General features: G+C 51.1%; 1 protein-coding gene across 1 annotated transcript in view; it reads right to left on the minus strand.

Annotated features, from left to right (window-relative positions):
• Positions 1–22,868, minus strand: part of KCNK5 (potassium two pore domain channel subfamily K member 5) — a 40,572-nt gene extending 17,704 nt beyond the window's left edge. Inside the window, exon 1 of the mRNA XM_003818876.5 lies at positions 22,218–22,868. Coding sequence (XP_003818924.3) covers positions 22,218–22,403 — 186 coding nt within the window. The 5' untranslated portion in view covers positions 22,404–22,868. The remainder of the gene's footprint in view (positions 1–22,217) is intronic.
• Positions 22,869–26,293: the final 3,425 nt, after the last annotated feature.

A 26,293-nucleotide genomic window follows, 5' to 3' on the forward strand; every position in this document is an offset into this window, starting at 1 on the left:
AGAGGGCAGAGGGGAAAGGCCACATCTGGGTTCAAAATCCTGACTCCAGCATCCACTAGCGGGTTACCTGGGGCATGTCTTATCACCTCTCTGAGCTTAACATTCCGTATCTGGAAAACAAGAGTCATGGCTTCACTGTGTTGGCGCGTCGATTACAAAAAAATGATGAACAGCTCAGTGCTGGGCACATGGGGCGTGTTCCAGAAACGAGCACTGGGAAGGAAAATAAATGTGACTATTATTGCTCTGTGAATAGAACAAGGGGCTTGGGGAGGACACCTCCATTCTGAGGGTCTGTGTCTGCTGCATGTGGCCTCCAGAGCTGGGGAGCTGGGCTAGGTGTTGACAGCAATGCCCTCCTTCCATTTACCACCTCCTGGGCATGGGCCAGTCCCTCCGGCTCAGCAGTTCACCCCCCTGTGCCTTTGCAGGTGCCTTCCTGCAGCTCACTCTTACTTCAATCAGGTTTCACCTGAATGTCCCCTCCTGAAAGAGGCCATGCCACCTGGAATATTAAGCCTCCGTCCCGCTCCCGCTCCTCACCTCACTGCACTCATCACTACCTGGCATTCTACTAGGCATCTGTTTCTCTGGCTTCCTAGTTATCTACCCTAAATAGATCATGAGCCCTACAAGGAGAGACTCATGCATCCCTTAATCACAGAACAGAACCTAGCTCTAGTATGTGCTCAAGTATTTGCCAATGAATGACTGAGTCTCCAAGACGTGTGCCTTCCAAGGTTGGACGGTGGGCTCTAGCTCCACTGGAGAAGGCAGGGAGCCCAGACAGGTGCAGGCACAGTGCGGGTTGATGACTGTTTCCAGGCCCCAGGGCCTCCTCCCTACCCTACCTGTCTGCAAGCCCAAAGCCCCCAGAGGTTCTAGCCCTGGTGAGTCAGTTCTCCTGCGGACTCTGGAACCGTCAGGATTCCAGAGGAAGTAGGCAGGTGGGTGGGGGTGGGGGGTAGGAGCTGAGGGATACCAGGGTGTTTGAAGGCCTGATGGCCCCAGCTCTCCCCATGCATGCTGCTGATTTCCTGCCCTCCCAGCAGTGGGAAGGAAGGATGCTCTGATCCATGAGGCTCCTTAGTCCTTGTGGCTGCCAGTCCTGTTCCCCTGGACACATCTGCCTGCCCTGGGCCCCCTTGCCGGGGGCTCTAAGGACAAGTCTCACCACCGCCAATACCGCCAGACTCCTACTTCCCTGGGAGGAAGCTGGCTCCTGACCCCTGTGCCACATTTGTCTCTGTAGGTTACACCTGTATCCTTGAACACAGTTGGGGCTGACACTACCCTACCTCTTGCCTCTCAGAATGCCCCTGACAACCTAGCAAATTCCCCAACCCAGGGGCCTCCTCACCTGCTCTTCCCTCCTCCCTCTCCCCCTGTGCCTGTGGCTGGCAGCTTGGGGTAATAAGTAACTGCCATCCTTGAGGGCTGAGGTTCTGATAAGAGATTATTAAGCCTACCCATTTATTATAATTTGTTTAAGATTATCAAGTGGTTAAACTGTAAACCTCTTCATTAATTAAAAAAGAAAAGCCTATGAGGAACCAGGATGGGATTAATCCTGTACCAGGGGTGGGGCCACTGGGTTTCTCTACCCCTATGAAGTAAGCTCCCTGCCTGCTTAATACACAACATTCCCCTTCCCACCCAAACCGGGCCCCCAAGGAGCTCATTCAAGGAGCTGGTTTTCTCATCCACCCACGGCCTCTGAGCATGATCTTGCCCCCATCTTTCTTCTCAAAGCCCCCTGCAGGATCCTCCTGAGAGCCAACCACCTGTCCCGAAATCCTTCCTTATTGTCTGACTCTAACCTAAATCCCTCCGGCTGCAGTCCAAGCCCATTTCCTTTGGCTCAGTCTGCGTCTGGAGACAGACAACAGCTGGCCTCCATCCTCTCTGGAATAAATTGTATAAGAAACTACCAGCAAACCAGCACAGACATCTTGGGATGGATGGCATTCTGTGCAGGGGGGGAGGGGGCTTTCTGCCATGATGACCCCCAGATCCTGAACGCAAACCCCACCAGAAGACTGAGTCACAATTAGAGACAAGAGCAAGATCTCGATGCCCAACAACCTCAAAATCACTGGGCAAGATGCAAAAGGAGGCTGGGCACAGTGGCTCATGCCTATAATCCCAGCACTTTCGGAGGCCGAAGCTGGCAGATCATCTGAGGTCAGGAGTTTGAGACCAGCCTGACCAACATGGTGAAACCCCATCTCTACTAAAAATGCAAAAATTAGCTGGGCATGGTGGTGCATGCCTGTGGTCCCAGCTACTCAGGAGGCTGAAGCAGGGAGAAGTGCTTGAACCCGGGAGGTGGAGGTTGCAGTGAGCTGAGATCACACCACTGTACTCCAGCCTGGGTGACAGAGAGAGATTCAGTCTCAAAAAAAAAAGCAAAAGGAGTATTTAGGAGTATTACCCTAAAGTTCAGGCTCCCTGACTCAGATCTCAGGCCACACATCAGTTACCCCAGGGGCTCTGGTCACCAAGGCCCCCATTTGGAAGCCACAGGGTTGCAATTCAAAGACGATCCCCAAATAGTGTAGGAAAGAAGAGGGAGCCTATACATGTGGTTGGTATCCCCTGACCATGCACTACCCCTGCCCTCACCATCCAGGTATGCCAGGAAGCAGAGAGGCCAGCCAGGCACAGCTGTCCTGCCTCTTCTGCCCTGTATGCATTGCCCCCACCCACCATCCATCCCCAGCCAACTGGGGCGTGGGACGTGACTGGGATTAAGAAACAGAGAGCCATTTTGTGCTGAAGGTATGGAAAAATACTGCCAGGCCCTCCTAGTACAGAGAGGCTAGGCTGAGGTGAGGGATGGGGTGGGGGTTGGAAAAACCTCCAACTCCCCTAACCTGGGGCCCAGGATGAGAGGCCAGGCAACAGGAAATGGAAATTCTTCACTCTGAGACACAGCCCCATTGTGAAATGCGAGAGGCAGAAGGAACGAGGGCCATGCCTCAGACACACACACATCCTTTCTCTCCTCCACAAAGGCTGGGATTTTAAGCACAGACGTTTCCAAGCCTGTTTAACCCCTAACACCCAACCAGGCTCTGACAAGGCCTCAGCCTTCCTGGTGGAGTGAAAGAACATTTGACAGACGAGCCTGTATAGCATTGGCTACTCCCTAGCCTGGAGTCATGACTGTGCTTTCTTCACCTGTAAAACGGGAACGATGCCACCTCCTCATCAATTCTCAAGGTTAGGGATCAAAAGGCTCGATAGAGAGCAGGAAGGCTGGTGCACAGGCAAGTTAGAGATGCTCCCGATGCATGAACTTCTTGTTTATAAACGTCCAGGGTTGTGGGGTAAGAGTGCTTTGTATGTGGCCAGGAGGATATAATGAAAGAAGGGAAAGTAATGTGCCAGGTTTCTAAGTCAGGCAGGGGAGCAGGCCCTATGCCTCACACAGCTGCATCCTGTCCCCCTGTGAACTGTTTTCAGTGAGTGGTAACAGGGGCAGCCACTTCTCAGACTTGCCCAGGGAGGTCCGTCTCCCCTCAAGCCTGCTGAAGCAGAGCCCTTCATCCTGGGCTGCTGAGAGCTAAACAACTGACCAAGCAGTGGACTGCTAGGACACAGTCCCTTGTGTAAAATTAGGCTCCTGACTACTTCCCAGGAAGGGTAGGGGAACAGGAGGGCAAGGTGGTAGAACAGGGGGTTCTGTTCACCTTCACTCCCCCTAGGGACCCCTGGGCCATGCCCCTCTTTGGAGGCACAAAAATGTAGCTGGGCACACCTGCTATAAATGCCAGATCTAGCCAGGCACCAGCTCCCCGACCCATGCACAGGGCAACCCACCCAACCTATTAACCCAACAAAGATGGGGCCAGAGTCATGGACAAACTTCTGTTGCTCAATGCAGCTCAAACCAGGGTCGACTGACTAAGTGTTTGCTGAACACCAACCATGTGCCCAGGCACTGGGCAAAATAAAGGAAGTGCAAGACACAGACCCTGCTCAGGAGGATCTCATAGTTTAACAAGAGACAGGCAGGAGTCGGGAAAGAGGGACATGACAGCAGAAGATGGCAGAGAAAGCAGCCAACAAACCAACAGCGAGGCCAGGACAGTCCCAGGGGCTCACTCCATGGCCCTTCAAGCCCAAGCAACGGAGCATGAAGCAGGGCAAGAAGCCCAAAGATGGGGAACTGAGGCTCAAAAGACATGAATGAACAAGGACCAGAGCAATTTCCCAGTCAGGTGTTCCACCCATCCTAAAAACAGTGCCCGCCCCTCCTCCCCTTCCCCTACTCCACCTTTCCTGGCCCGGGACCCCCACCATGGGCCCTAAAAAAACCTGGAAAACTGAAAATTTTAGCTGTCCCCTTCTTCCATTCCTTCTAGATTTGTGGTGGGAAGATAGTTTTCACCCTAAGAAGAGAAATACCTGCTTAGCTGGTAAAATCACCTGATCAGTGTACATTATGAACCATAAGAGCTGAGGGATAGTTGGTGCTTCCCTGCAGAGTGGGGAGGCTGGGCTGGAGCAGGCCATTAGAAGGAATCTGGAGACTATGAGCAACAAGTCAGAGATCAATGAAAAAGGATTCTCTTTCTACAGCCTGGTCCACCTCCAAGGGAGCCACTGCTGAACAATCTGAGTCCACGAGGACTGACCTGGCAAGGCAATCACACGGCTTGCACAAACACATGCTTTCTGTCAGCTGGTCCAGGGGGTGCGCTCGCCTCGGCTGTGCTTACAAGTTTTCCAGTGGATAGGACCAGAGCAGAAATGAAAGCTGACAAGGCGCAGAGGGAGGCCAGATATGGCATTAGAAACCTCGGGTTCTGGCCCAATACTCTAGTACTGCCCAAGAGAACTCTCCGATGATGGAAATACTCTGTATCTGCAGTCCCCCCTGGCTACGGAGCACTAGAAATGTAGCCAGTGACTGGAGAACTAAAATTGAATTTTATTAGTTTTAATTTTAAATTAAGCAGGCAGGCCGGGTGCGGTGGCTCATGCCTATAATCCCAGCACTTTGGGAGGCCAACGTGGGTAGATCACATGAGGTCAGGAGTTCAAGACCAGCCTGACCAACATGGTGAAACCCCGTCTCTACTAAAAATACAAAAATTAGCTGGGCATGGTGGTGAATGCCTATAGTCCCAGCTACTCTGGAGGTTGAGGCAGGAGAATCTCTTGAACCCAGGAGACGGAGGTTGCAGTGAGCTGAGATCGTACCATTGCATTCCAGCCTGGACAACAAGAGCAAAACTCTGTCTCAAAAAGAAAAAAAGAAAAGAAAAAATTAAATTAAGCAGGCAGGCCGGGCACGGTGGCTCAGGCCTGTAATCCCAGCACTTTGGGAGGCTGAGGTAGGCAGATCACTTGGAAGTCAGGAGTTCAAGACCAGCCTAGCCAACATGGTGAAACCCCATCTCTACAAAACATACAAAAATTAGCCAGGTGTGGTCGTGCATGCCTGTAATCCCAGCTACTCAGGAGGCTTGAGGCAGGATAATGGCTTGAACCCAGGAAGCAGAGGTAGCAGTGTGCCAACATGGCACCACTGCACTCCAGCCTGGGTGACAGAGAGAGATTCTGTCTCAAAAAATAAATAAGCAGGTGTAATGATTAGTAATATCAAGTCAAAAAGGTAAAATTGCATAGCGGCATGTGGGTAGTGACTACCATACTAGTACCAAGACTGTATCAAGCACATCCTACCTGCAGCCTCCTTTGGCAGAGCCTGCCTCCCCTGGACCCTCAGGATGACCCATGCCATGGGCCACTGTCCATAGCACATTCCTGACTTTGGATTACAACCAGTCCTGTGCTGTTTCAAGTCTTGCCTGTGCTTGTGTTTTCCGTTCATCTGAAGGACAGGGCAAGTCTTGGGCCCCCACGGGACTGGGTGGAGCTGAGAGCACAGTGGGTCCAAGGCTGCACTTGTCCATGGGCCTCTGCAGGACTCCCCTCCAAGACCACACCCCCACCACCTTTGTGTGGGAAACGGATCAACACTGGGAACAGCCGGATGGGTGTCCCTGGCCCTGCCACACTCTCTTCTTGGTGACTCTCTGTCCTGGTATACTACCTCCAACTTGGTCTGCAGACCAAAGGCTCACCTAGTTTCTCTTGTCCTTCTCCTCAAAGCATTCCACAGCACTGCTGCCAAGGAAGCTAGCAGTCTGCTAGCTAACTTTAAAGACTCAAAAGACAAGAACGAACTAGGCTCGAAAGACATGAATGAACTAGGACCAGAGCATCTCCCAGTCAGGTGTTCAATACAGTCCCCGGGAACCAATCCAGGTTGGTATCCTTGGAGGGGGATTGGTTCCAAGACCCCCTGTGGATACCCAGATCTGCAGTGCTCAAGTCCCACAGTCAGTCCTTTGGAGCCCACAGACACGAAGGGTCAACTATACACTGTTAGTGATTACAAAAGTGATACTGGTTTTCAGAGTATGTTCTGCTAAAACCAGATGTTTGTATACCTCACACATTAAAAATAACCAGTGTGGAAGTGGCTAATGGTACATGCATATATTTTATCCCTTAAAAAATTGAGTTATTTGTTATAAAAGCAATACAACCACATTACAGAAAATGTGAGAGGCAGAGAAAGAAAAAGTCATCAATAATCCTGTCTCCCCAACTCGGCCCTGCCTGGCTTCTGTTTTTAAATTGAGTTTCTATGATGCAATACTAACGGAGAGAACCACACACTTTAACTTGCATCTTCCTGCTTTCCTCACCCTCCTCATCTTGATTTTGTATAACTTGAAGTCTGGTTCATGCCTCAGGCCCACTTTGAGAAACACCAAATGGAAGCACCAGGTCCCTATTCCAGCCTGTCTAAGGGTCTCCCATGCCACAGGCCAGAGCCCACCAGTTCAATAAGCACAGATTAAATTGTGTGCAGAGCAGTGGGGAAGAGGGGTGTAAGAATGTGTACACACGGGTGGGAAGCCGGCCTCAGGCAGGTTAGAGTCTAGGGAAAATTTTAAGATGTGTACACAGGCCAGGTGTGGTGGCTCACACCTATAATCCCAGCATTTTGGGAGGCTGAGGTGGGCGGATCATGAGGTTAGAAGTTCCAGACCAGTCTGGTCAACATAGTGAAACCCCGTTTTCCAGACCAGCCTGGCCAACACAGTGAAACCCCGTTTCTACTAAAAACACAAAAAATTAGCTGGGTGTGGAGGTGTGGGCCTGTAATCCCAGCTACTCAGGAGACTGAGGCAGGAGAATTGCGTGAACCCAGGAGGTGGAGGTTGCAGTGAGCCGAGATCGCACCACTGCACTCCAGCCCGGGTGATGGTGTGAGACTCTGTCTCAAAAAAAAAAAGATGTGTACACAATAACCCCAACGGTGGGTAGGTGGAGATGGAGGGTTTGACCATATGCAGCAGCTCTCAGTCTCAGAGCATTCCAAAAAGAGAGGCTGTGCCAAAACTGAGTTCTGTGAACTCTGAATTTCCAGTGTGGTTGGTGGTGACAGGAACCTTCTAGAACAGGACCCAAAAGTACCTGCCTCGGCTGTGGGAGCCTGCCCTGGGTTTAGACAGACATACTCCCAGAGCGATGCTGACACATGCTTTCACCAGGCAACCTACTGACCTGTCCAAACAGAGCAGAGTGTCCCCAGCTAGGAGGGCACTGCATGGATGACGGGCAGAGGGGTATGGTCAGCACCAGCACATCTGCTGGCTTGGGGGAGAATCTGGCCCGGCAGGACACCCACTGCAGGGGCTAGTGACAGTTTTCCAGATTGTTTCCCAGGAGGTGGGCCCAGCTGAGGGGCAGAGAAGGGCTCTGTTGGTGCTGCCTCTGGGCTTGGGGGCTGTTGGGAGACAGGACAAAGAAGAGAGAGAAACACGGCTTCATGGTTCAGGACATTCATTAATAATTACCCTCATGCTTGGTGCTAGGTTTTGGATCCAATCAGGTAAAAACCGAGGGCTTGTAGGGAGGGAGGGCAGAGAAGGGTGCAGACCAGGCAATAGTCCCCGTGCAATGTCCTCTGACACGGGGCAGGGGAGCCTAGAGAGCAATGCAGCTAGAAAGGAGGCAACCCCCAGGCCAGGGTCAGGGGAGCCACCTAAACAGCCCAAGCCTACAGGAACTTTTCTACCTTGAAGCGCAGAGGCCCTCACAATATGCCCCAACCCCACTCAATTCATAATATGCATTGCATGGTGATACCTTCCCATCAACCCCAAAGGCAGAAATGATGTCCAGTACTTCATTCCCACAACCCTTAATCCAGCACTGGGCATACAGCGGGCACTAAGTGTTTAATTGGCCTTATTGAACAAGTGCTTAGCTCAGAGAGGTGCAGTGACCTGGCCTAAACACACAGCAACTCAGCAGAGCTGGCCCAGGACTCAGCTGTCTTCTAGTCTCCCAACTGTGGGTGAGTCCAACTCTCTGGGCCATGCATTTGGGTGGATTGCAGGGCTGAGGCTAGAGTCTGGAAGATGGGGGAGGTGAGGTGTTGAAAAGCTGTTAATCAGGACACCCTCCCTTTTCCTGCTAACCCGGGGGGTGCTGACAAGACATTACTGCCTCGGCTCACCCCACTTCGCCCACTCAGCACTTATCCCCTTGGCGAGAGGCAGCCCTTCCACTCGCTGCTCTGAAGGGGGCAGGGATGCTGAGAAGAGAAGGGCACCCTTCCAAAGCTAACACTGTCAGGATGCATTCCACTGCCCGGGAGGTGAGAATTTTATTTGAACAGGAGTGATAGGGAAGGTAGGGGATGGACGTCTTTCTCCTCCAGAGAGTCTGTGAATAGGTGCCTACCTCCATCCCGCACTGGGGGCATGAGAGGAGCAGGAACCTTGCATTAGACACAAAGGGCACCCAAGCCAAAATAAACATCCATAAAGGGCCCCGCCCTGAGGTCCTTGGCATGCTACAGAATAACCTGTTCCAAGCCATGTGGGCAAGACTAAAGCGATACCCTCCCAAGGTGCAGACCACAGTCCAGCTAGAGGTTAACCCTAGGGAAACCAAACGAGTGGATGTGACACAGCATGGGTTTAGCTGACTGGCAGGTCAGACAGAAACACAGCTAAGAGGCAATTCTATCTCCCTTACCTGATTCTTCCTTGGGGGTTTTAGTCTCAGGGTCCCCTGACCACAAACCTGTCAAGCAGCAGGCGTTAGAAGCAGTAAACAAAAGTCAGGGGCCTCTTAGGGCTGTCAGGATAGTCGTAGGGGGAGGGGCTGGGGATTGAGTTAACAACCCCACCTCTGAGCTGTGGCATCCACTTATATAGCCAAAATGTCAAACAAAACTATATATGGGGCCGGGTGTGGTGGCTCACTCCTGTAATCCCAGTACCTTGGGAGGCCAAGGCGGGCAGATCACCTGAGGTCAGGAGTTGGAGACCGGCCTGGCTAACATGGCGAAACCCTGTCTCTACTAAAAATACAAAAAAATTTGTAGGGCGTGGTGGTGCATGCCTGTAATCCCAGCTACTCAGGAGGCTGAGACTGGAGAATAGCTTGAACCTGGGAGGTGGAGGTTGCAGTGAGCTGAGATCGTACCACTGCAACCCAGCCTGGGCGACAGAGTGAGACTCCATCTCAAAACAAAACAAAACAAAACAAAAACAAAAAAACTATATATGGTCAATGTGGTCGGAAAACAGCAGTACTTTGGTGTCAGAACCTGGAAGACTGAACAGTGCAGAGCTGGGCAGCAAAGGGGCCAGCTAACACACGCACGGGGCACTTCCTGGGTGCTGGGAGTGATGGGGTGTGTGTGGAAAACCCAGTCTCAAGGAGTAGCTTGTAGCCTAGCAAGATTCGAAAGACTGGCAGCAATTTAGGACACGGCAGCCTCTACTGCAACTGCAGAGCTCTGGCTCTGGACTCAGACGGCCTGGGTTCAGGCCACTAACTAGCTATGTGACCTCCACTAAGTTACTTACCCTCTGCCTCAGTTACCTTGCAAAATTAGGTTCCCCACAGTGCCTGTCACTTATCATTGTTGGGAAGTCGACATGATGTAGGCCATGGCAGCTCCTGTTATGGATGACATGCGGGGCTGGTGTGACTATCCTTGCTACCACCTCCCAAAGTCCTTTCTGTCATCAGTGGATACGAACGTTGAGTTCTTTGTAAAAGTTGAAACTCACTGCCGGGCGTGGTGGTGGCTCACACCCCTAATCCCAGCACTTTGGGAGGCTGAGGCGGGCAGATCACCTGAGGTCAAGAGTTCGAGACCCGCCTGACCAACATGGAGAAACCCCGTCTCTACTAAAAATACAAAATTAGCTGGGTGTGGTGGCACATGCCTGTAATCCCAGCCTGTAATCCCAGCTACTCGGAGGCTGAGGTGGGAGAATCGCTTGAATCCGGGAGGCGGAGGTTGCAGTGAGCCGAGATCATGCGATTGCTCTCCAGCCTGGGCAACAAGAGTAAAACTCCATCTCAAAAAAAAAAAAAGAAAGAAAGAAAAGAAAAAGAAACTCGCTATTAGTGTGCAGGGGTGTGGAATGCCTCTCCTCTGTTAGGAGCTGGCCCCTGGAGTTTCCTGTCTGTAGTGTGGCTGACTGGGATCAACGGCAGGGGTCCAGAAAGGCGAGATCACACAAGCAGCAGAGTCCAAATCACTCAGGGCCACAGCCAGGGCTTTGGCTTAGTCTAAGGACAAAGGAGGAGATGCTGGCGGGTCTTCTGAGTTTTGAGATCACGATCTCACTGTCAGGATCCTTGACTGCTGGAGCAGTGATCTGATGGGAGCCCTACTAGGAGATGTGGCAATCACCTTTCAGCTCATCTCTTCTTTGGGGCACTGCTTCCAAGAAGCCTTCCCTAATTGCCCCCACTTAGCTCTAATTGCTCTTTTATTGTACTTCCCCCACCCCTGGTGAGCAGAGTAACCTTGGGCAAGTTACATAACCTCCAAAGGTCTGGGCCTTGACTCAGGAGGCTGGAGGCCAGTTAAATAACCACTAAGCTCCCTCCAGCCTCACATTTTATGATTTGCTGCCACGAGAAATGCCCAGAGCATGAGCCACCCCCTGCCAACCTCCAAGACAGGCTGGAGAAACCAGCCAACAGCTCCTTGGGCGCAGACACAGGAGGAGCAAAGTCCAGGGCTGGAGAGACTCCCTGGGGAGCAGGGAGGCATCAGATCCTTTCTGCCTGAGGCCCTGGCTGGCCCAGAAAAACATCCTCCTTTCCCAGCCTGGGGTTCAACACAATTTCAACTTTTGCCTCTTATCTGGAAAACTAGTGGGAGGAGAAGCTGGTGCTCAAGATCACAGGAACGGGTGTGTTGGGGCAGGTTAGGAAATCAGGTAGGTCAGTTTAGTGTAAGTAGAAGGAGTCTGCACCCCAAAATACCATCAAGAGCTTTTTTGACTTACAGGCCTTTTTTTTTTTTTTTTTTTGAGATGGAGTCTAGCTTTGTCACCCAAGCTGGAGTGTAGAGGCGCGATTTTGGCTCACTGCCACCTCCGCCTCCCAGGTTCAAGCGATTCTCCTGCCTCAGCCTCCTGAGTAGCTGGGAGTACAGGTGCCCACCACCACGTCCAGCTAATTTTTGTATTTTTAGTAGAGAGAGGGTTTCACTGTGTTGGCCAGGCTGGTCTTGAACTCCTGACCTTGTGATCCACCCGCCTAGGCCTCCCGAAGTGGTGGGATTATAAGCATGAGCCACCACGCCCAGCCTATAGGCCATTTTAAAAGGGATTAGAAATAAAGTGAGAATGACTCAGAGAAGAAAGGCCTGGATCTGGGTAGGCCGTGCTGTTAGAGTAATCTGAACTTGGTTCTAGAGACTGTTCTGCCCCCAGCTAATCCTCACCAGGCCTTGGTGTCCCCATCTAGTGAATGGGATGGCATCCATTTGGCTGCCAGACCTCCCAGAGTCAGGCCCACAAAAGTCATAGAAGGGAGGTCTCAGAAGAATGGGTCCGCAGAGACCCATGGTAAGGGCAGGTTGGGATGCACACGAGCACAGTCTGTGTAGCTGCAAGCCTCTTAGAGGACTGGGTGGTGTACCTGGTGCTGCTGGCAACACCCTGCAAATACTTCTGCTCCTTCCCCCTGGAGTGGTGCAGGCTCCAGTCATGCCAAAGGTGCCCCCAGCTAGGGAACTGCCCTTCTCCACTGCAAACAGTGTGGGCCTCCCCGCCAACTCCACTTCTCAGAAGCCTCTGAAAATTAAAGAAGTCTTCACAAGGAAGGGGCAAGGGGATGTTTTTCTCCTGCCCCAGCTCGTCCAACTTGCCCTCTTGGTTTCCACAGAGAGGCAGGGACCAGGGCTCATTCTCTTGCAGCAGTCCTTGAACAGGTCTGGACACACAGTATGTGCTTAGTAAAATATCTGCTGAATGAGGAGCTGGATGGTTTGCTCTGTCTCAAGTTCCTTGAAAGCAAAAACCACGGCTGCCCTCCAGCACCAAGGGCAGACCTGCTCAGTGTACTCTTGCTGACCTCTGCTGCCTGGGCCTTATTTCACAGGGGAAAGGAATTTGGGAAAAGTTGATGGAACAAGGGATGGGGGGTAGGGGAAGAAGAAGAGGGGGCTCCTGGAGATAAACAGACTCAGGCAGGGAGAGCAGTTTATTCTGTAAAGTCCCTCCATCAAAGGGGAGAGGATAACAATAAGCTGGTCTTGAAGGCTGCCTCGAGCTGGAAGCTGCACTGAGTGAGCTTTACAGGCATTTCCTCTTGCGAGGGGGGTATAATTAGTTCCATTTTCAGATGATGCAATGTGCTCAAGGCCTCACAATTTGTAAAGGCAGAGAGGTGGTATTAAATCCCAGGTGTGACTTGAATACCTGTCCTTAACCAGGTTCCACTCCAGCCTGGGCAACAGAGTGAGACTCTGTTTCAAAAAATAATAATAATAAAAATAAAATAATGGCACCCCTACCCCTTCCATGACTTAGAGCCTGTGAGACCAAGGACCAGAGTCTGGGCCTGGGGCATCTGGCTTCATTCACTCTGCTGTGACCTTGCAAGAGGCTTGGCTGCACTGACTAGACTTCCAACCAAAAGGGCCACACAGCTTTTGGCATCCCCCTGAGCTGAGCACAGTGCTGGACAGACGGACACAACAAACTGAGCAAGACTGAAATCCACACACTCACTGAGCATCCTGAGAGCTAGGCCTGGCAACACAGACCCAGGGCTGGGAAGACATGGCCACTGCCCACGAAGGTTGCAAATGGTCTAGCTGGACCTAACTAGCACTCCAAGCCTTTCTGAATGAATGCACGAGTCCAGAGAGGGAAAATCTGGCCAGGGGCACACAGCATAAACCAGTATACAGGTAAAAGTAGAACACAGGTTAGAATCAGTTTTCTCCTACACAGTAGTTCAGATGAGGGTTCCTCATCCCTAGCCCCAAGCACGGAAGCACTCAGACAAATGGAAGGGGGCTCTGCTGTGTCCTCCCCACCCAATGTGGCCAACAAGGCCCCTGGCAACCCTGCAGGACTGGAGACTACACCGTTGAGCAAAGCGGGTCCTGCTACCAGCTGCACAGCTTCTCTCCCAGACTCAGGGGGCAAGCATCCCCGCTCATAGGAGGGGCCCAGCTAAGCAGCTGCAGCCAGATTACAGTGGGGCACGGGAGGTGACAACAGCCAGAAGTACACAGCCCTGCCTAAATATTTCAGCAGGAAACCCAAATATTTAGATGGAGGAGAAGAAAAAGAATGCACATTTCAAAGCCAATCAAAGATGAGAGGGGAGGTGGGTGGTGTCTGCCCCGAGTGAGGGCCCAGCTCTGATCCCAGACCCTGGGTAACCATCATCCCAGGAGACTACCCATGAGACCATCTGGACGCAGGAATTCTCCAGAAAATTTTTAACCAAGGCCTGGGACAAGCCAGGACTGAGCAGAGCCCTGCTAGAAGAGAGAAAGAAGGAAACCGTCCATATATTTAGGTGTTGACCATCAACTGTTTTAGGTGGTTAATTTGCAGGAAACAGAAAACAGTGGGTGACTGACTCCACTAGGAGAAACTTGATGGGTTTTATCATGTTCCCTTGTCCCCATCTCCAGATTAGGAGCTCACTGCATGACGGGTCCTGCAGGGTGGTGTCAGGGACAGAGTACACAGAGGAACTGGGTACAGGAACAGCAGTTAATACATAGCCAGTCACCTGTTACATGTGCCAAACACACTAACATGTTAACATAGACCCTATGGGCATGACAGACATACCGTACTATTATCCCATTTTTCAGATGAGATGACTAGCTCAATGAAGTCACACAGCTCAGTATCCTGAACTCTTAGCCCCATGCACCCTAAGACTCTGAGGACACCACATATGCCCTGCACTTTCTCGCCTCTATGCTTTGCTCCCTGCTTTGCCCCACCTTCAAGCTAGCCTCACATAGAAGAGAATAGTTCATAGTGTGAGCTCTGGGTTCAAAACCTCATCCTTCCACTTCCTAGCTACATAGCCTCAGACAAGTTATTCAATCTCTATGGTCCATTCTGTTGCTTCTACTGTGAGGTCGAGCTGATCACAGAACTTACTGCAGAGGGTGGCTGCCATGATTCAGTGAGATGATGCACATCAGTGGCTCCCACAGCCTGTGGCCAAGTAAGTGCTTGTAACTATTGGTTGCCCAAGCCTGTCACTCCCAGCCCCTGACTCCACCTCCACTTATGGACAAGACCGAAGCTTCCAAGTCAACAAGAGGGATTCAATCTCAGTCCTCTATCCAACAGTGTAGACCTAGGCAAGTCACCTGGCCTCTGGTTTCCTGTCCAATGGGAATAGCAATACCTAGCCCACAAAACTGGTTCAAGGAGACACAGGTAACATCCCAGCCCAATGTCTGGCACCTGGTAGGCACTCCACAGAATGCTCACAGGGCTACTGCCCATGCCACTCACCCTCCAAGCCTGCCTTCTTCTAAGTGCAGAAGTAAAAATTCATCTCTCGCCCTGGTGCACACCTGGAGTCCCCAGCTGCACCTACCAACATCAATCTGGTAGCAGCTCCTTACTATTCTTCCTCCAGGTTAGGGGCCCCCTGAGGGCAGGGGCTGTGTTTTGTTTGGAGCCAGGTCTTCCACAGGCCAAGGAGTTTGGCTACAGGCCTCAGAAAACAGAAAATGAATCCCCCCAGCCCCTTCAACATTTGCCCATCTCTCCAGCCTCTTCCATCTACAACCCACCACTGAGCACTTTGGACTGTATTTCCTCTCATTTCACCACTGTGACCCAATTAACTTTCCTCAGCTGCACTGATCTCCAGAGGGTTAAAGACTCTCCAATATCTGAGGTTTCATCAAGCACAGAAAGGATAGCCAGTAGGGAGGGCCCCTTCTGTGTTTCCAACTCCACTGTATCCAGGTCTCTAAGGTTCAGAGATTGGGATAACTGCTCACCAGAAGCCTAGAGGCCTTAGGCAGCTGAACAGAGCTACAAGTGGAGCACACCACCCCCACTTCTACATAAAGGGATAGCGAAGATGCAATCTGGGAAGGTCACCAAACGGGAGACGGAATGTCTTTGGCTGGGCCAGGGACCCAGACCTGGACCTAAGGGGCTCGTAGTAGGAAAAGAACTAGAGTGTGAAGGTCAGTGGGTTTTTCTGGGGGCTGTAGGCAATATGAGCTTTCTGGGAAAACCCACACTACATCACATCAGCAGGAGAAAGGAAGGAGGGGGTGTCCTTATCAGAACACCCACAGAGTGAAGGGATCAGCCCACAGAAATGTCGTTATTTTGGAGTAGAATGTTCCACTTCTTTTACGCTGTAAATGGCTGTGGAGGAAACTTTCTGAAATGTTGTTCCCTCCCCTACTTGAAAATTGCAAAAATTTGATGGAGTTCAAATTCCTTGGCAACCCAGAAGAGCTTAGTCATGTGACTCTCACCTCCCTGGCCTGTGGCTACAGCCTGTTGGGTCCATCCTGCAGAACACCTCCCCAAGGGCTATGGGCAAGAGACAGCCACCATCCCCATCCCTTTTCTAGTTCTTTAGAAGTTTGGTTGATACACACCCAGAAGTAGGAGCACTGCATCACTCAGTAGTTCTATTTTTAATCGAGGAAACTCCATACTATTTTTCACAGTGGTTGTACCACTGTACAAAGCAAAAGAAATACTATATGACTCCACTTAGGAGACATCTAAAGTAGTTAAGTTCACAGAAACAGAAAGTAGAATGGTGGTTACCAGGGGCTGGGTAGAGAGGGAGAAGAAGAATTGTTGTTGAAGGGGGTATAATTTCAGTTTTGCAAAATGAAAAAGTTCTGGAGATCTGTTTCATAACAGTAAATATACTTAACACTACTGAGCTGGGCTTTTAAACGTGGCTAAAATGGTAAATTATATGTTTCTGTGTTTTTTGCGTTTAAAAAATTCAGTTGACGTTCTCTCTGTTCTAGGAAGATCTTCCTGATTCTTTGTAATACCAATTAGATTCCCACCACACCTGTGCAGGGACCGCTGCATTGCAGCATAGGAATATCTGGGCGTAGCAGAAATGGCAGCTAACACTTAGTGAGCATTTACGATGTGCCATACACTATTCTAAGCAAACTATGGTGTGGCTTCAGAGGCCACTCCCACAACCATCAGACATACTGCTTGGATGGTGATTCCTTCAGCAACACCACCAAGGCCCTGCAGTGGCAGCTGGAGAAAGATCCCTACTGAGGGCAGCACATCCTCTCTCTACGTACAGCCATACTTGGGAAGAATTGAACAGGCAAGAGTTCCTCTGCATTATTCCAGAGGTCCCTGGGGACTCAATGAAATCTCAAAGAGATTCGCTTCCATCTTCTCCACTCCCTACAAGGAATATTGGAAGGAGGCAAACCTATTTCATGTGCTTTCCTATGGTCTCCTACCTCACTTCTCTGTACCACCCCAGTTCTGGCCAACTGGTTCTTGCAGCACCATGCAAATACAACATCCCAATTTGGACAAAGACTGTCTTGGAGGTTCCACTCAGGGGCCTGGCTCCTCTGCTCCCCAAAACCTTGCACTTCTCTCCCTCCTCCCACCACCACCAACCACACACACAGTTCAGAGGCTGAGCGCAATCTGCCAGCAAACAGCCAAGTTCAAGATGAAAGCCTTTGGCCCGAGGTCAGGGCCAGCCAAGCACAGCATCCAAAACCGGGGATTTTGTTTCTTCTAAACACCAGACTATAAATAGGGCAAAACCCCAGGAAAATATTTAAAAGCAACAATCATCACCTCCTTTGCATCCCCCACCCCCACTGGAAACTTTCAACACTTGCTAATTTCTACCCTCAATAATTCTCGATTACTGTGCCATCTGTAATCATCTTAAGGGTTCTAGTAAAACGCTCAAAGCAATTTAATAAACATTTACTTTCACTGTTAAAAAACTCTAACCAGAGCAGTTAACTAAGGCAGACTAAGGCTTTTTTTTTTTTTTTTTTTTTTTTTTTTTTTTGGCTGTCCTCAACTTTTGAGTGGAACATAAATAAGAAACAAGCCATTAGGAAGGGACCTCTTCAATTTCCTCTCAAAAAACCAGCTTATCCACTTTCCACTTCTGCAGTCCTAGCCAGTAAGAACTCAAGCTCGGACCCAAGGCTGTGGAGGCCTCCAAGATCCTCCATAACCAAAAGAGCTATTGTGTTCCTTTTACTTACAAAGGCAGTTAAGTGGACCAGTGCATTTTACAATTTCCAACAAGGCCTGAGACAAAGAGGGTGTTTATATTAACCCTCAGCTTTCCAAAAAATTCAATGTACCCCATTCTAAGCATTTTGGCCACATGTAATTTTGTCATATATTTCGTGGTTTTATTTTTCAAATCTGGGGAGCAGGATTGGTGTTAAAAGAGTGCCAGAACCTCAAAATTGGAACTAGCCTTACTACTTTGGACCGGAGTGTGTATAGACCAGTCCAAAGGGTCCAGAAAATGAAAGGAGGTACACATGGAAAACCTTAGAACACAAGAAAGCACTTTGGAGCTTAGGAAGGAAGGAGGCCAGTGGGATCCAAGAGGCTTCCGGGAACAGGTCAGCTATACGAGCAGTCAAGCAAAACCTGGACTTTGGTCTGGGATGCTAGACAGAGGGCAGGACCTAGGGCAACCCTGCTCCACCCTCAGGAGACAAGGGACTCTCTAGAGCTGCAGCAAGAAGCCTGCAGTCTGCCTTCCCCAGGCTAGGAGAAAGGGCCACTCTCCGTCTTCTGTTAGGAGTCTCTTCTCCCTTCCTTTACCAGTTAGGTTTTTTTTTTTTTTTTTTAATCTTTTTTTCTTTTTTTGAGACAAGCTCTTGCTCTGTTGCCCAGGCTGGAGTGCAGTGGCGCAATCCAGGCTAACTGCAGCTTTGACCTCCCAGGTTCCCAGCTGTTCTTTCTAATCCAAGACCCCACTCTGGCTTGAGGTCATCTCCTGAGAGCCCTCCCTGACCCCTCAGGCTGGACCAGACCCTCGTTAAGCGACCTCCTGAAAACCTCTTCTGTAGCCCACACCCACTGTCTTGTTCCCAGTGGTTTATGTATCCTTTTCTCCAGCAGCTCGGAGCGTAGCCTAATTCTTTGTATCCTGAGAGTCTTGCCCAGTGTCTGGCACAAGGTGGATACTTAATAAATGCTTGCTAATTTCCATGTACTTTGAAACATGAAACTTAGATGTGAAAACTGACTCCGCTCTATGTGATCCCAGACAAGTTACATTGGCTTTTCCCCTAATTTTCCTCATTTATGGGGTGGTCTGCAAGATTAAATTAAAATAAGAATGTATATAAAGTGCTTATTCAAAGTGGTCTGGTGCATGGTGGGCTCTCAAATCCTTCCTGTTTCTGATCACTGCCCATCAGAGGCAGAAGGTTGAGAAGGGCTGTCATTCCTCCCCTTCAATCACACCCCCACTGTTTTTGGTGGGACAGGGGTTGGGGACTTCCAAAATGAGAAGCGCAGAGGGGTGGACTGATGTATTACTTCAGTAACAGAGGTGCTGGGTCAGCCAGGCAACAACACAGGAGACGCCTGTATGCCATTACCTGTGCTAGGGGAAATAGAAAATAGAATTTTCCAGCAGATCAGGGTCCAGCTGAACCAATTTCCTAAGCTCAGTTACAGAGCAACAATCTTCACAGGCCCAAGAGGGAGGTGCAAGCTCCTGGGGCAGACTGCCTGGTCATTGCCCCTCCCCATCCCGCCCCACAGGCTGTGCCTCCTGTGGTGTCCCTGTGGCCATTCTATCTTCTCTGGGCTTCAGCTTGCTTACTTGAATACATACTGTAAAGAGTACCTGAAATAAGGCAGGTAGGTAAAGCTGCCTTCCTCAATAAATGCTAAGGTCAGGAGACCTGTTCACTTTTTACAGACATCTTGCCTAATGTTTCTACTCTATTGGAGCCTCACCAAACACTCATTTTGCAGATGAGGAAAGGAAGGCAAAGTTAAGTTACATGGCTTGATGGGTAAATGGCCGAGCCAGATGGCAAAACCAGCCTGTGCCCTCTCTCATAAAATGAGGATAATAGCACCCACAATGCCCAACACAGAGTAGGTGTGCTGTAAATGTTAACTTCCCTTGTGTGAGTCTGCAATTTAGGAAGAGGTTGGGAGAACGAGTCACCAAAGATCTTGCTTGAGAGCAAGGGTTCAAGATGGTTCTGAAGACAGGAAAGAGGACGATCACGTGGTCCCAGGCTGGCAGGTCACTGAGCACTTGAAAGTCAGCCTGCCCTCACTTCAACCACAGCGGAGGGAAGGAAGTATCTGACAATTCGGGGGGTATTTCTAAAGAAAGTTGACTTAACTCCCTTTCTCACACATTTGAAAGAGCACACACAACTTTCAGGGTAAGAGAAACCCCAACTCAGACTGCACCCCATCTCTTCCAACAATCTTTGTCCCACCCCTGGTTGTACCCCAGGAATTCCTAGCTAGGGGCTCCTTCATGATTCCAAGGTGATTCAGAACCAGCTAAAACACAGAGCGTCAGGTGGAAAATGCCCAAGCAGCCAGATGGGAAAGAAGATTTTTGAGTTTTCATTTTTCCTTAAACCAATATCCTGAGGCCTGAGGCAGTACCCCAAGTCACAAGAAAGCAGAGCAAGGCAGATTTCTGCAGATTAAAACTGATGCCAGCAAATGCTTCTACTTGTCCATTTTCATTTCTTGGGGTTTTTCCTATGATGGGAAGGGACTCGCCCAGTTGGGGTTGGTTTGGGAGTTTTTTTGGCCGGGGATGAGGACAGGGCTGTCCTTGTTCAAGAACTTATCTATAATAGCCTCCAAAGCAGACTGGCTTGATGCCCAAATCCTTTTTCTAAATATTACCTGCCCATTACTTTTTTTTGGTAGGGGGGTAAATGTTGACAGATTTAACAGGACTGCTAAATAAGAGGCATTTTGTTTGTTCAAATACCTTAAGAAGCCTTCTAGCCTCCAAAGCTATGACCACCAGCTGCACCCGGCTGCCTAACCCCTGGACCCCCCCCGCCGTATGCCCCCCCAGCCTTTCCCTTTGCCTTGTGTTTTGAAGTTTATTTTCCCACATTTAGCCTTGAATTCTTTCCTTCCTTCCCCTGCAGTGTTGGAGCAACAGCTTAGAGGGAAACACTTCGAGGGCAGCTCAAGGCTTTATCATCCTTGCCTGCCCTCTTCCCCCTCTAAACAAAGCCCTGGAACAAACTAAACAAAAACTTGTTCTCTAGAGGAATTGTTTCCTCAAGGGAAATCATAAAGCGACCCCCTCCCCACAACACACCCCCCAGGGTAGACGCCCATCAGAAGGAAGCCGTGTAGACTCTTCATGCCAGGACTCTTGCTGTTAGGAGGTAAACCAACCAACCATCTGCTGAAGCTTATCCTCCCCACCATCACCTCCCATCTGCCTCTACCCGGGAAACTGCTACAGGGCAAGGGACTCTCCACTGAAATCCAACACTAAGCCTGCTAGACTAAACCTCCCCTTCTACAGGACCCCTTGGAGGACAAGTCTCCCCACACACGGCTGCCAGCAAATACGTATATGCTTATCTGTGTGATGTCCATCAATCTGGGGACAAGATTTTGATGTTTTCCAAATGCTTCCAACCTAACAGTCCATGGCAGAAATAAGGAATGAGGATGGGCTCATTCCCGTTTCTCACATGGGGAAACGGAGGCTTGAAAATGAGCGACGACTAGATAGGCATAAAGTATTGAGGTGCTGCTGTAGACTAAACGTTGCTTCTCATCAGACCTCCTTTCTGGCACCTTTCACCGTGAGAGCAAGGTAACACCCTGGACAATCTACCCCTACTCCCTACCTGCTGCAATCTAGAACTTTCACCCAGGTCCTGGTCATTCCACTGGGGGAGCAGGCCAAGAAGAGTTGATGGTTGAAGCTGAGCCCTCGAGAAACTGGGGTAGAGGGCCTCGGTCCTCAAATTGGCCCCAAGGTCTCAGCCAGGATAGGCAGCCCGTTTATCCTAAGTGAGGTCAATGCCACCCATCGGGCTGTGCACCAGAAAATAAGCGGTTCCCAATGCCAGCACGGAGGGAAGTCCCCCACCCACCCCAATTCCGCACACACTCTCCTCCCCCATCATAAAGGGACTACGCGGGTATTATTCGTTTGTGCAACCTGCTACTTTCACAAAGTTTTACTCCAAGCCCTTGAAGGATGTCTCCGCGAGATAAGCCTTCCCGGAAGCCTGAGCGCGTCCCCAGCATTCCAGGCACCAGCCCTCATCCCGTGGGTTCGGGCCCCACAGAGCCTCCAGCTCCTCTCCGGAACCCTGCTGGGGGCGGAAGATTTTGCCCAGGCTCGGGCTGGGGGACCCTCCCGCCACTCTGCCGGGTTCACGTTCCTTAAGAAAAGCCTGGCAGGCGTGGCACTGGCCCTGGAGCGGGGAGGTGGAGACACGAGGGGATGGCACCAGGCTTGGCTCCCAGACTCCGGGAGCGTCTCCAGGGAAAGATAAACGCCTTTATCCGTCCCACAGCCTCTTTCCAAGGAGGGAGGTACCGTCACACCCACACTGAAACACCGTGGAGCCTAGTTCACCCGGGAATCAACTCCAATTTATCTCCGGCCAAACTAAGTTCCAAAGAGTCTCCGCGCCTGGGGGACCCCTGTGTCCCTCGGGTGAGCGACAGATCCTCGAAGCCTGACCCATGATGAGACACGCTCTCTCATCACCCCCTGGACCTTCCACAGGGACTGAGGGTCACCCAAAGCTGTGAAGGGGTCTTCCTTTCAGCGCCCCCTAAAGCTCAAGCCAGCTTCAGATGTATATGGGGGTACAGGCGGCGACTGACCTCTAGGATCTTGTCCAGGCCCTCCTGTCCCAGGCACGGGAACTCCTTGAGCAGATGCAGCTTCTGTGTGTAGTAGTTTTTCTTGGCCTCCTTCCAGTGCGGCTCCTCCAGCACTTCGAAGATCGCCGCCCCGATGGCCAGGTAGAAGATGATGGCCGAGGTGAGCAGAGGGCCCCGGTCCACCATGGCTCCCGAGCGGCCGCCTCCTAGAGAAAGCCTCTCCTAGCCCCAGCTGCTACCAGTCCGCCCGCCCTCCAGCCTCTGAAAACAGCTGTTTGAATTTGGAGCTCCGCATGCGCAGTGCCCGGTACTCCCCCCCGCAAGCACCGCTCCCCGGACAAAGCTGCTTGGCCAAGTTGGCCCACGGAGTGCGGGGAGCTGCGTGGGGCCCCACTCACGCGGCCCGGGGTGGGCGAACACCAGCGGGGCTGAAAGGGCGCCCTGGACCGCGGATGCGTAAGGAGCGGGAAGAACACAGGACTTGACTCTGGGCAGACACGTGGGCCGCTTCTCCACGCGTCGCTCCTCCGCGCGCCACTAGCAGTATGCGCCGCGCCCGCCTCCGCGCGCCTCTTTAACCAGCGCCCGGCGCGCTCTGCCCCCTTGCTCCGGGCTTCGACCGGGGAGGAGCCCAGGCGGGCCCCGCCCCTTCCCCCGCACAAGCAGCCCGGCGAGCGCAGGAGTGAGCGCGAGGTGAGCGCTAGAAGAGGCTTGGCGCTCCCCGCGCTCCCAGGGTCAGCCGCCAGGGGAGGCTGCGCCGCCCGGCCAGACCTGCACGCCCTGCGGTGCCCGAGGGGTTGCGGTCTCAGGGACTCGTGTTTGTTATTAGGACTGGCGTGTTAACTAAAATGATTGTGACTGAGGTCAGGAGTTTATTGCTTTTGTTATTTTTATTGTAATTCCATTTTCATTTACTGATGTTTCTTCCAAAAAAGTCTGATGCTCAGTCTCTCCGTGTCTCTCTTCCACACACTTTCCTGTAAGCCTGAGGAAGGGGGTTAGAACGGGGCTGAAGAAGCTGTAGGGAATCAGAGGACATCAGGAACTAATCCAGCCACCCACGCGTGATTCCTCCCCCTCACCCCGTTCTCACCTACCCAGGTGAGAACCCTGCATCTGGAAGGAGTGGGCAGCTCAATTCGTGGCACCCCTGTGCGACCCCCCAATACACAGTAACTCTACGGGAAACACTTGGCCTCTTTTCTTTTTTTCTTTTCTCTTTTCTTTTCTCTTCTCCTTTCCTCTCCTTTCCTCTTTTCTTTCAGACGGAGTCTCACTCTGTCGCCAGGCTGGAGTGCAGTGGCGCGATCTCGGCTCACTGCAACCCCCGCCTCCCGAGTTCAAGCAGTTCTTCTGCCTCAGCCTCTCAAGAAGCTGGGACTACAGGCGCACGCCATCACGCCCAGCTAATTTTTGTATTTTTAGTAGAGATGGGGTTTCACCGTGTTGGCCAGGCTGGTCTCAATTCCTGACCTCAGGTGATCCGCCCGCCTCAGCCTCCCAAAGTGCTGGGATTACAGGCGTGAGCCACCGCGCCCAGCCCACTTTCATACATATGCTCCAGCTGATTTAAAATTCCACCCTCCCCACCTTATCTCCCTCGTTGGCTTTATGTCCTTCCTAGTACTAAATTCCCTCTGCTATATTATATAACTTTATTTATTGTTTACTCTGTATTGTGCCCTCTCCCCGCCACACACACACACAAACACACACACACACAAACACGGAAATGTCTGCTGGGGAGATGGAGAATCTGTCTTGTGTAATGATGTATCCACAGTGCCTGTTACATACATAGCAGACACTCAATAACCATGTGTGCAATGAAGGAGTGAATGAATTTGTTAAAAACAGGTGCCCGGGATGTTTCTAACTCGCCTTGCTGCCATTCTCTGAGCTCTTGTAAACCCCAGGAAGTACTGCATCCCTTCCATGCATCATAAGCAGGCCCTGTCATTCGACCCACTTTGCAGTGAGGAAAAAAGCTCAGTGGGTTAGTTTGTTCAGTCTTTCAACCAGCACCAGTCAGAAGTTGGAGGGGGAACCTCCTTTCAGTGCTCTGTACCAGGGGCTGGCCCTGCCCTTCTCTGGCCTCTGTAGGGGCAGGTACTGGAGTGGCCAGAGTCCCTGAGCACTGTCCCCTGGCCAAGGCCTTTTCTTTCCATCGAGAAGAAGGGGAGTCATTTCTCACCTCCTACCCACCCTGTACCCAGGCTGTGGCCTGAACCCCAAGGTGTCAAGAGACACTTTACTTGGGGAGGGGGGTATCTGTACTGTCTCCAAATCTGGCTGGAATGGAGGGGTTAGGGATACAGTTGGAAGCATTGATCTGATTTTGCTGATGTTTCTGTCTCTCCTTAAGGCAACACGAGCGTGTCCAGAGAAGACGACCAGAGCAGGAAGCTGGGGAGCCCCAGATTTCGTGATACTGCCTCCCTGAGGTGTGCAGTGCCAGTCCCCTCAGGACCCCCCTGGCCAAGGATCATCCTGGACAAGGCCCTGGGGGCGCTTCTCTGTAGACAACCCACTCCCAGCACCAGGCCTCTCACCCAACCCAACATATCCATCTTCTCTAAGCCTTGCTGACCTCCTGCCTACCCTGTCCCCCAGGCTGTGGCCTAAACCCTAGCTCTGCAGTCTCATTCTCCAGCCCTCAGCTGGGATGGAAACCAAGCATGGGTTCCGGATCCCCCCTCTCTGGATGGAGTTCACCCTCTTTGTGAAGAGTTCAGGGCTGCAGTGTGAACGCTTCAGTGAGCATGGGGTGGGGGCAGTTTGAGAGGCCACAGGCCCTCTCTTTGTTTGGAAAATTCCCTACCATTCCTCTCCCACCTCCGGTCTGTGTTCTCTTCCTAAGAAAATAAAGGGCCTCTTCCTATTTCGGTCTCACAGCCTCATGAAAATGCTGAACACTTTGAGATGAATTGATTTTTATTCGAAGCCTCTGTATGTTGTAGTTTCTTTGTCCTTCCACTCTGTTTCTGCATTTCCTGTCCCCTTCTTCCTTCTTGCTCTCCATGTGGTGCTGACTGACTCCTCATCCATTCTTTCTGTCGCCCCATCCTTTGCTTTCCTGTATTTTTCCAAAGCTCCTTCCCCAGCTCTTCATTCTCCCTCCTCCTGCCTCTCTCCTTTGTCTCCATCCCAGTTGAATGTGCTTCCCCTCCCCCAACTTCCCCTTCCCTCCCCATCTCCCCACTCCCCTCTCCAACTCCCCTGCCCCAGCCGGATAGTTGGATCAACACCTTCTGTAGATCAGGGGCACACACCTGCTCTCTGCACAGCAGCCAGTGGGGGCTTTTATAAAATGTAAACTGTGCTGAAACTATCGAATATTTAGACAACACGAGCCTTAAGATTGGAAAAGGGAAAAGTGGGTAAATGGGAATGAGGTGATGTGAGATATATATTTTCCTACAGGGCTGATAAATAAATCCATTCCAATAGCATATGTGTAGTTCTTAGTATTATGATTATTGATCAGGATTGATAATAATTTCAGAGTGCAACCTTTTGGAAGGCAATCAGCTCTGAGGAATGTAAACCAACAATAAAATTCTAAGCCCCTCCTAAGCAAGCAAATGGACGCTTCCTCTTGACCAAGGGCATTCTCAAGTAAACACAAAACACTAGTTCAGGCCATGATGGAATGGGTGGTTGGACATGGCTCCTTTTTTTTTTTTTTTTTTTTTTTGAGAGGGCGTTGCACTCTGTCACCCAGGCTGGAGTGCAGTGGCACAATCTCAACCCACTGCAACCTCTGCCTCCTGGGTTCAAGCAATTCTCATGTGTCGGCCTCCCAAGTAGCTGGGACTACAGGCATGAGCCACCACGCCCGGCTAATTTTTTGTATATTTAATAGAGATGGGGTTTCACCATGTTGGCCAGGCTGGCCTCAAACTCCTGACATCAACTGATCTGCCCACCTTGGCCTCCCATAGCACTGGGATTACAGGTGTGATCCAAAGCGCCCAGCCGACATGCCTCCTTATAACTTCCTCCCTTTGGAATTCAGGCACAGCTGACCAGCATTAATATTAAAACAGAGACCTTAAGGCCCAACCTGGCCAACA

Source organism: Pan paniscus, chromosome 5 (genome assembly GCF_029289425.2).
Source record: "Pan paniscus chromosome 5, NHGRI_mPanPan1-v2.0_pri, whole genome shotgun sequence".
NCBI classification, from domain to species: Eukaryota; Metazoa; Chordata; class Mammalia; order Primates; family Hominidae; genus Pan; species Pan paniscus.